The 10679-nt window shown below is 50.0% G+C and overlaps 1 protein-coding gene across 1 annotated transcript; it reads right to left on the bottom strand.

The window, feature by feature from the left end:
- Window positions 1-3619: 3619 nt before the first annotated feature.
- Window positions 3620-10105, bottom strand: LOC123180349 (ABC transporter B family member 21). The gene is made up of 10 exons (XM_044592386.1): window positions 9211-10105; window positions 8715-9112; window positions 8396-8634; window positions 7002-7527; window positions 6553-6826; window positions 5591-6453; window positions 5190-5456; window positions 4712-4975; window positions 4319-4612; window positions 3620-4219 (listed from the first exon to the last, which is right to left on the bottom strand). The coding sequence occupies exons 1-10, from the start codon at window positions 9554-9556 to the stop codon at window positions 3860-3862; spliced, it is 3831 nt and encodes a 1276-aa protein (XP_044448321.1). The 5' UTR covers window positions 9557-10105; the 3' UTR covers window positions 3620-3859.
- Window positions 10106-10679: the final 574 nt, after the last annotated feature.

Here is a 10679-nt window from a genome sequence, read left to right as displayed (position 1 = left end):
TTTTTCAATGTGTCCAAAGCCACATTGAATTCTTCACGAGAGACCGCGGTTCCCCCATCGGCCATAGACGAGAATGGATTCACACCGGAGTGCTCCTCCCCACCGTCTACGGTGTCAACCATACTCTTCGGACGGCAAAGTCCTTAATAAAGAGACGAGGCTCTGATACCAATTGAAAGGATCGATATAGTTGACTAGAGGGGGTGAATAGGCAACTAACAATTTTTAGCTTTTTTATTAATTTAAAATTTGCATCAAAGTAGGTTGTCTAGATATGCAACTAGGTGAGCAACCTATATGATGCAACAACAACAAGCACTCAAGCAAGCAAAGGATACAACACAAAAAAAGCTTGCACAAGTAAAGGTACGAGATAACCAAGAGTGGAGCCGGTGAAGACGAGGATGTGTTACCAAAGTTCCGTTGGAGCAGTGTGGAGGCACAATGCTCCCCAAGAAGCCACTAGGGCCACCGTATTCTCCTCACACCCTCACACAATGCGAGATGCCGTGATTCCACTATTGGTGCCCTTGGAGGCGGCGACCGGACCTTTACAAACAAGGTTGGGGCAATCTCCACAACTTAATTGTTGGCTCCCAACGACACCAGGAAGCTTCACCACAATGGAATATGGCTCCGCGGTGACCTCAACCGTCTAGGGTGCTCAAACACCCAAGAGTAACAAGATCCGCAAGGGATTAGTGGGGGGGATCAAATTTCTCTTGATGGAAGTGTAGATCGTGGCCTTCTTAAGCAATCCCTAGAAAATCAACAAGTTTGATTGGCTAGGGAGAGAGATCGGGCGAAAATGGAGCTTAGAGCAACAATGGAGCTTGGGGATGGAAGAGATAATCAACTCGGAGAAGAAGACTCCCCTTTTATAGTGAGAGAACAAATCCAACCGTTATCCACTAACTCAGCCCGCGACGAGCGGTACTACCGCACACACCAAGCGGTACTACCGCACGAGTCCATGGTACTACCGCAAGGCCCTGCTGTACTACCGCTGGCGCGCCAGGAGCTAACCCAGACCCGTGGCAAAGAAGCCGAGGGCGGTAGAACCGCTGGCGCGATACTACCGCTCCCCCTTGCGGTACTACCGCAAGGCAGGGTTGGTCTAGACTGGGAAGGCACGGACATATAAAAATACATCCGTGGCTACTTCCGCTGAGTTCCGATCGATGCAAAAATCCGACAAGGTACTACCGCAAGGCTGGAGCGGTACTACCGCATAGGGCGCGGATGTAAAAAAATTACATCCGCCCCTACTTCCACTCATGCTGCTGCGCCTGCCAGAGCTTGCGGTACTACCGCGCCCAAGGAGCGGTACTACCGTGAGCACCTGCGGTACTACCGCGCCTGATACCACGGTAGTACCGCAAGGGCCTGCGGTACTACCGCTCCGAAGAGCAGTACTACCGCATGCCCCAGTTCAGCAACACTAGGAGTCCTTCATTTTGCAGAGACACGGAGAAACGGAGGATGCCCCAAAGAGCCAAAGGAAAGATGGTGCAGAAAGGAAACAGGCGTGTACGTGTTGATTCCACCCAAACCTTTCCAACGCGGACCCCTCTTAATAGTACGGCTTTCCTACGACTCAAATCCACCGAAAAGAAACGTAGAGAAACGCCGTCTTCAATAGTCTTCGAGGGGCACCAAATCGTCTTGTGCCTAGTCATGATATGTCTGAAATGCTCAAAGCACACGATTAGTCCGCAAAAGCACTATCATCAATCACCAAAACAACTAAGGGATAAATATGCCCTTACACTACTACCCTACAACGGCGAGATGGGCCGGTGGCGAAGGCCTCTGCACGGCGCAGGAGGACGTCGCGGTGGCGCTCCTCCCTGGGCTCACCCCGATCAGTAGTCGTTTCGACGTGTTGTGGCAGATTGGGGTCGCCCATTCCTACATGCCTATGCTGCAGATCGGACTCACCGTTGGATTGGCGTACGAATTGCATGGTGGCGCTCTCTATGGCGCTTGGTGGTGTTGGGGGCTTCCCGGTGCGCCGCTGGCCAACTGCTTCGACGGTGTTGGTTAGCTCTAGGTGGACTAGCAGGCTACGGAGTTGGGGCAGTGACACTGCCGGTGAAGTTGGGCTTTGGCTTTGGTTGTGCACAACGGCGACGATACATGTGGGTGTCGTATCCTTGCTGAAGGTGTCGTGATGCGGTGCTCGTCTTCCCTCCCGTGATGCTCTGAAGGAAACTTCAGATACCGAGTCTTCCAGATCAGACAATGGCAGCGCTCAACATCGCGTTCCCTCATGAGTGCTTTGTTTTAGAGCTTGCCTTTGCTAGGGGACCAGTGGCTCGAGGTGGTTTTGTCTGGTGGTTCGCGTGGGCAATGTCGGCGGAGAGGTGGTACTTTGCTTGTGTGGTCTTCGCTCGACCATGTCCTGGTGTGGGTCTGACTTCTCATCTGAAGCTGGGTTAGCGAGGCATGTTCCTCACTAGACCACGTCGTTCCGTACAACATTTTCCCCTTTGTGGAGTGTTGTTGGGTAGCGACCAGACGGCCAACATTCAAGGGCTTCACCTTGCCTGGTCAGATGAATATGGAAGTTGTTGTCCTCGTGCCTGTCGGGGTGTCTCTGCTAGGCGGTGCCCTTCGACTACAACGATGGCACACAGGTGTCATGGCATCGTCTCGGCCCGCGTGACCTTTCAAATGCACCCAACAACGTAGGTGGTGTCGTGGCGTTGTGCAGTCTCGGATGCACGATGCTTTTTGATTGCGTCGATGGTGCGGTATCATGGTTTCGGTCTTGGTTGGCTGATGCAGTTCGATTACTCCAACGGTGCTCTACTGTTGTGTTTTCCCTCTATTTTCTCCCTGTTCTATGCGCTGTGTGTGTTTTTTTTTTTGCTTTATCTCTTCTCCATGTGCCCCCGTGTGTTTTCTGGTTCACTTGAACCCCATCTTGCAAAAGGCTGCAAAGCACAAAATGAATACAATTCAAGAAAAACCCTATTGATGAGAGAGGCGAAATTCTAGCTTCTAAATCTCGTTTAATTAAAGAAGTTAGAAGGCCAGGTTTTCTTCCATCTGTCATTTCTAGGTGTGCATCATCTACTAAAATAGATTGGGTCATTTGTAACTTGAGCAATGTCTGATGCTGCGGCAACTACTACAGCTATATGTGGTGGCCCCACCCCATAGGTGGAGGAGCAAAAGGAGAAATTCGTCCAAAGAGGGACTCGCATCCGATTAGCTAGTTGGTGAGGCAATAGCTTACCAAGACAATTGATCAATAACTAGTCCGAGAGGATGATCAGCCACACGGAGAGTGAAACGCAGCCCATACAACATTTTATCGTTTGGTCATGTTAGAGATAAAACAAACTCAAAATTGAAATATTATATAGGTGGATAGATAAACATTACTCTTTTCCTTCCACTATTTCTGCATTTGTTTCTTAATATGTATCCATCTTAAGCAATAGATTTGTTTTCCTTGTTTATTTAGTTTCCAAAGGTGAAATGAGAGCAAGTTTCGGCAACACCATGATTATGCATCAGAGATATCACGGTTATTTTTCTTTTATTACAACCTATTGCTACGGCTATATCAAGCAGTGGCGAGAACTGGATATTTTAGAGAGCACGATTATTTTGATACGTAGCAGATATATTTGGGTATTGTTATTCCTATAGAACTTTCTTGTTCCTTTTTCTAGAAAGAAATATAAAGCGTTCGTGCTTAGGTATTCTGATTCTTGATGATAGGGTTTCATTTTCACAGCGAACTGACACCTGAACCGAACGTGGTAATAATTACCAGGCGTGCCACCCCCAACAATCTCGCAGGCTCGGCACGATTTCATTCGCGAGCGCCCCTCTTGGAGCGGCGCTACGACGACGCCGACGACGCGGAGTGGAGGGCGACGAGGGACGCGTAGGCGCCGCCCTTGACGGCGATCAGGGCGTCGTGCGTGCCCCTCTCGACGATCGCGCCGTCCTTCACCACCGCGATCACGTCGGCGCCCCGGACCGTCGACAGGCGGTGCGCCACCACCACCGTCGTCCGGCTCGCCGCCACCCGGTCCAGCGCGTCCTGCACCGCCCGCTCCGACTCCGCGTCCAGCGCGCTCGTCGCCTCGTCCAGCAGCAGGATCCTGGGGTCCTTGGCCACGGCCCGTGCGATCGCCACCCGCTGCTTCTGCCCTCCCGACAGCTGAGCGCCGCGCTCCCCGACCACCGTGTCGTACCCCTACACAAGAAATCAGGTATAATCGATCAATCCACGTCGAGAAATTACGAATACGAAATGCAGCTACATTGATTTGTGGATGAAAGAGTGAGTCCTCACCTGATGGAGCGAGCTGATGAACTTGTGGGCATTCGCCAGTTGTGCGGCAGATACGATGTCTGATTCCGTGGCCTCCCCTTCCTTCCCGTATGCAATGTTTGCTCGGATGGTGTCGTTGAAGAGGGCTGGCTCTTGGCTCACCAGCCCCATCTGCTGCCTCAGCCACCTCACCTGGAACTTCTGGATGTCCACCCCGTCCAGAAGTATGTGGCCCGCGTCAGGATCGTAGAATCTCTGCAGCAGCGCTATCGCCGTCGATTTACCGCTGCCACTCTCCCCGACAAGCGCGACAGTCTGATAGACAGGTTCATGGTGCAGATAGTTAGTTAGGTTCAGTTTGGCAAACTTGCGCATTGTTAGCTGATCGGTTAAATGCGGGTTGTGGGCTGGTACCTTTCCTGACTGGATTGTCAAGCATAGGTCTTCGAAGATCTGGATGTCAGGGCGGGTCGGGTATCTGAACCGCACGTGCCGAAACTCAATATCGCCCCTTAGTGGTTCTAAATTCACCCCGGCGTCATCGCTTGGGTCAATCATCGATTTACGGTCCACGATGGCGAATATAGAAGATACAGCTGATCTTGCTCTGGAGGAATCTGAGGTGAGGGTGCTAGTGTGCGATACCCCGATTGCTGCCATTGTGAGAGCAAGAAACACCTGCATTTTAACATGCCCAAGGTATAATAATCTTTAGTAACTCTGAAGTAACAATTAACCAGACACGGCATTTCAACTGTTGTTAAAATACTAGCCACCTTCTGGTTTGAATTTATGTGGCAATGTATGATTGATCAGTGTGTATTGAAATGTAAGTGTGTGCTTATGATTGAATGCTGAAATATGCGAAGCTCATAATGAACATATGGCATACCCTGAAAACTTTGGGAAATGTTGTTTTCTTATCCTCGACAAGCCGAGCACCAGCATAGAAGCTTGCTGCGTAGACTCCAAACAGCAAAAAGAAGGAAACTCCAAAACCAATACCACTTATTATTCCTGTCCTGATTCCTGTTTGTAGCGGTCCTTCGCACTTTTTGTTGTACAAATCCATCACCTTCTCTTCAGCAGAAAATGAGGCCACTGTCCTTATGCTACTTACTGCATCATTTGCCACTTGACTTGCCTCCTCGTACATCATCTACAATCATAGTTGAGAATTGGTGACCCAACAAACAGAAGTATTTGTAACTATCTAATTCTGATCGACATAGAGCTTGCACAATAGATTGAGAAAATAAATAAATCCGCATTTTTATGATTTCTGGTATATACCTTTGCATCTGCACTGAATCCCTGGATAAATTTCATCTGGATCCATCCATTTAGGCCGATGAGTGGTATCAACGCCAAAATGATAAGAGATAGCTCCCAGTTTGATACGAAAGCAATTACCAGGCCAGCAACTAATGTTGCAGAGTTTTGCACAACCAGTTGAAGTGTATCACCCACGAGCCCCCTAACTTTTGCTGCATCCGACGATAGCCTTGACCCAATTGAGCCACTTGAGTTATGTGGGTCATCAAACCATCCAATCTCCATATTGACCACCTTTTCAAAAGTCATTAGTCTGATTCTTCTGATGAGCTTGCACCCAGCCACCGAGAAAAAGTATGAGCCGACAGGGAGTGACACGAAGTACACTGCACCAAATATCAAGAACATGGATGACCAAAACGCAGCATCCTTCTTTAGCATTTCTGGGGGCTCATAGAATGCTTTGATCACATTCGACAAAAGTATTGCAAAGATCGGGAATATCACTCCGCTGATAGCAGAAGCAACAGAACCAAGTATAAGCACTGGGACCTCTGGTTTGTTAAGGGATGCCAGGCGACTGAGGGGCACTTCCTGTTGTATTTCATCAGTTATGTTCTTCGAGCAGCCAACCTGAACATCAATTTCATGAGGTATGCCGAATGGCACTGAGAATGAGTGGTGGCTACTGTTATCCCGAGATGACCTTTGGCTATTTGACTGATTTACCAACAATTGTTTGCCTAACCTAATCCCAGTATCACTCTTCCTACCTGACTTGTTCTGATTGCTTGCACCCTCAGAAGCATGACTTGTTTCCTGTAGGCGTATCAGTTGGCTGTAAGCTCCTTCTGGGTCCCTCAAAAGGTCATGGTGTGGACCTGGTGATTGTCAAATGTTTCAGCTACTGACATATAATATGTGTAAGAGGTACTATACGATTATTTTGAATCACAAACACCAATGTTTCAGAATTATACCTTTTTCAACTATTGATCCTCGGCAGATGACAGCAATTGTATCAGCATTCCTTACAGTGGTCAAACGGTGTGCAACTATGACAGTGGTCCGATTTGTCATGACCCTATCAAGAGCCTCCTGCACAATCCTTTCAGATTCGGTGTCCAAAGCGCTTGTCGCTTCGTCCAAAAGCAGGATTCTTGGATCTTTGAGAATCGCTCTGGCAATGGCAATTCTTTGCTTTTGTCCACCAGATAGTTGTGTTCCATGTTCACCAACCGATGTAGTGAAACCCTAAGGAATGTCACAAACAGCAGAGATTCAATATATGAGGCAGAATAGTTTAAACATCTCGTTTCTTTTTTCAGTATATAGCATTGTCTAGGTCCTGAGTCCTGCAGTCGTGCTTTATCTATTTAGTATTTACAACTAATTACCAGTAATGCAAATTCAAAGGTGGTCTTCTAACCTGGGGTAATTTATCAATGAATTTGGAGGCGTTAGCAAGCTCAGCCGCAGCTCTGATTTCCTGATCTGTCGCATTGTCTTTACCATAAGCTATGTTATCTCTTATGCTTGCAGCAAACAAGGCCGGCTCCTGGCTCACTAAGCCAATTTTACTTCTGATCCACTTTAACTGCAACTCCTTGATATTCACTCCATCTATTAGAACTTCTCCGAGCTGAGGATCGTAAAATCGTTCGATCAAGCTGATAACTGTTGATTTTCCACTCCCACTCTGGCCAACCAATGCAACGGTTTTGGCACTCTGTATGGTAAGGGAGAAACCTCTGAATATTTGCTCATTGGGCCTTGTTGGGTAAGAGAAGTGAACATCTCTGAACTCAATATCCCCCTGAATGTCGTCTAGCATCCTACCCTCTGTGCTGTATGCATCGATTTCGGGCTCCCTGTTGATTGTTTCAAACATCTTGTATGCTGCAGCCTGTCCTCCTGCGAATGCTTTCATGCTTGGTGACGCCTGTCCTAGAGCTCTGATAAATAAAACAGAAAAGTGTCAGCTTCTCAAACTAATGGGTTTCAGTTTAAAAGGTACATATATGGGCAGGGAAAATTGGTCGGTGGTACAAAAATATAGTACATAGATGATTCAGTAATACTGCAAATTTCAACTACTGAAATTTATCTAACGGGTAATTATTTTCAGGGAGAAGCTTGATGAAGTCAAAGAATAGTTGGTCTTCCATAAAACAATGAAAGAGTTGGTGGAAACATGATTGCAAAAACACATAAAAATTTATCAAATGTTTGCTTCATGCTACGCTGACTGGCTATGATTGGTGTGAAGTTAAGACAGCAATGACTTGGATATGGACTTGGTTAGCTGCTGCCAACTAAATAAGACCCTACACGCATAGTTGGGTTAGCAGTTTGCACACGAAACCCAATGTTGCGTATCACTGTCGAACACTTGCCAAAATCAGCACAAAATCCAAAAATAGATGGCTAAGATTGCCCTATCAGGCCCCCCTAAATGAAACAGCAACCTTTTGAAGGTTGTTAAACATTCCTTCTCTTTCCCGATAGTTAAGTCAGCAATGACTTTGATATGCGTTGGTTAGCTGCTGCCAACTAAATAAGACCCTACACAAATAGTTGGGTTAGCAGTTTGCGCACGAAAGCCAACATTGCTTATCACTGTCAAACACTTGCCAAAATCAGCACGAAATCCCAAATGGATGGCTAAGATTGCCTTATCAGGTCTAAATGAAACGGCAACCGTTGAAGGTTGATAAACCTAAACATTCCTTCTCTTTCCTGATAAGAGTAACTGTCAATCATGAAACTGAGATTGCTGCAGCTGAATTGCTGATCAGGAAGGCGTGGAGATCACGAACTTACAGTGAGCCGGTAAGCACCGCGAAGATGACATTCATGACCTGGGCACCTGTGTATCCCTTCTCTAGGATCAGCTTGGCTCCATACCATACCCCCAGGGAGTAGCCGCAGAACAGGAGCATCATGACGGTGCCCATGCCGATGGCAGCGACTAGGCCTTCCCGGACACCGGAACTGTAAGCGCACTTAAGCGACTTGTTGTACTTCTCCACCGCTTTCTTCTCCCCAGTGAAAGATGCAACCTGTGGTGGTATGTGTTCCACATTCTTGTCATTGTTGCAAAATTTGCCGCAATGTTCTGAATTGTAGTGTGGAACCTTACTGTTCTGATGGAGCCGACGGTCTGCTCGACGACGACCGCGGCTTCGGCGTAGGCGGCCTGCCCCAGCGACGCCATCCTGGCGACGACATTGGACATGACCGCGCCGGAGAGGACGAGCGGCGGGATGGTGGCCACCATGACGAGGGTGAGGAGCCATCCCTGCGCGAAGGCCACAGCGAAGCCTCCAAAGAACGTCACCATCAGCTGGATGAACTTGCCGACCTTTTCCCCCATGGCGTCCTGGATGAGCACCGTGTCGCCGGACATGCGCCCCACGACCTCGCCGGTGCTGGTGTACATGTCGAAGAAGGAGATCTCCTGCCTGAGTATGGTCCTCAGGTACATGTTCCGTATCCGCGCCGCCTGCCGCTCGCCGGTGATCATCCAGCAGGTCACCTCTGAGTTCACAGGACGTCGACAGAGAAATTAAACTTTGATGGGTTGCATGGCAGCAGGCAGCTGGAAGCTGAGTGACAGAGTGGCGGGAGGCACTTACGGGCGAAGGAGGCGACGGCCGAGGCGATGGCGAGGTAGACGAACTCGAGGGAGACCTGGGAAACGCGGGCCAGGACGTCGCCGCTGCCGCCGGCCGCGCCGCCGAAGGCGTCGACGAGGCCGCCAAACAGAACCGTCATGAGCGGCAGCGCGGCGCCGTTGGCCACCGCGCCGACCGCGCCGACCAGCATCAGCGCCGCGTCGGCGCCGTCCGCGAACGCGAACAGCCTGTGGAACGGCACGCTCCCGCCGCCGCCCGCGCCCGGGCGCCGCTTCCCTCCTCCCCGCGCCCCGTCGGCCGGCTGCCCGGCGCCGTCGACATTGAACGCCCTGCTAGACTCCGACATGCTTCAGCTCAAGATTCGCGGCAGCAGCAAAGCACAACCTGCCTCCGGCGCACCATCTACCACCACGCGTCGCAGCAGATCAGATCAGAGCTCCCCGCCGCCCGATCTCTCCTCCCTAGCCACCATTGGCCCTCCTCCCCTCAGGCCGGCATCAATCAGTGCGCAGATCAAGAGAGTGGAGCAGGAGGAACGGGTCACCACAGGAGCCAAAAGGAGGAGCGGCGCGTCGAAAGGAACAAGAAGCTAGGTCCAAAAGCACCGCCATATGGCAGCTTTCCCCATGGCTGCCTGCCGACAGGGGTCACACACCAGCCCGCCAGCCACACCAGCACCAGCACCGAAGCGAAAGGATTCGCAGCCAGCACGAAGCCGTGAAAGCAGAAATGAATAATGGCGGCGATGCAGCTCGGCTGGGAAGGAGCACGCAGATGCGCAAGTTGCGACGAATTTACTACCACTATTGTAGTGGCGCTGGTGGCTGTGGTGGAGACTGGAGTGGACTGCACCGGACTGGTGAGCGCATTACTGCTACTGCGGGACGAGTAGATGAGGATATCATTTTTTTTTCCCGGGAAGTAGGCTGAGGTTATCAATGCGTGGCAAACCAGAAAGAGATAGACATGTACCACAGGGGTACGTACAAGAGCAGTAGTGGCGGTACTCTACTCTGCGGCGAGTGGTTGCGGTTGCGTGCTACGAGGAGTGACCAATTCTGCATTTTGTTATGCTATCGAGACGTTCCGCGTCACTGTCTGAGCTGAGCGGCAGCATGTGAGTGATGGGTTGAGAGCGCTGCTTTGATTTTATATGGAAAATCCCTTGCTTCTGGGTCAAGCACTAGTAGACCACTGTCCCGTCCGAGGGCCGCCCCAATTTTCCACGCTAGTCAAAGCGGTACGTGCTCACCCTACTTTCGTGATTAGGTGGTGCGTCATTTGATTCGCAGGTCTCTCTCTCTCGTTTTGACAAGCCACAGTGGCCATAGTGTTCGGTTCCTGCGGCTCTCTTGCCCGATGTCTTTCGAGGTTGGTGGCTGAGTGCAAGCAAGAACATCACGAACAGAGACGGATGAGGGTGTGATCCTTAGCCGGAAACTATGGAAGCAAATGAAAGCCACAGTGTT

This window comes from Triticum aestivum, chromosome 1D (genome assembly GCF_018294505.1).
Source record: "Triticum aestivum cultivar Chinese Spring chromosome 1D, IWGSC CS RefSeq v2.1, whole genome shotgun sequence".
In the NCBI taxonomy this organism is placed as follows: Eukaryota; Viridiplantae; Streptophyta; class Magnoliopsida; order Poales; family Poaceae; genus Triticum; species Triticum aestivum.
Note: the sequence above shows the minus strand (reverse complement) of the source record. Positions and strands in the feature narration are given on the sequence as shown.

Excerpts from the sequence above, each read along its gene's own strand:
- LOC123180349 (XM_044592386.1), bottom strand. The coding sequence starts at position 9,556 with ATGTCGGAGTCTAGCAGGGCGTTCAATGTCGACGGCGCCGGGCAGCCG. Across the intron at positions 5,457-5,590 it reads GATTCAGTGCAGATGCAAAG|ATGATGTACGAGGAGGCAAG; the intron begins GTATATACCAGA and ends CTATGATTGTAG. Across the intron at positions 4,220-4,318 it reads TCATCAGCTCGCTCCATCAG|GGGTACGACACGGTGGTCGG; the intron begins GTGAGGACTCAC and ends TTTCTTGTGTAG.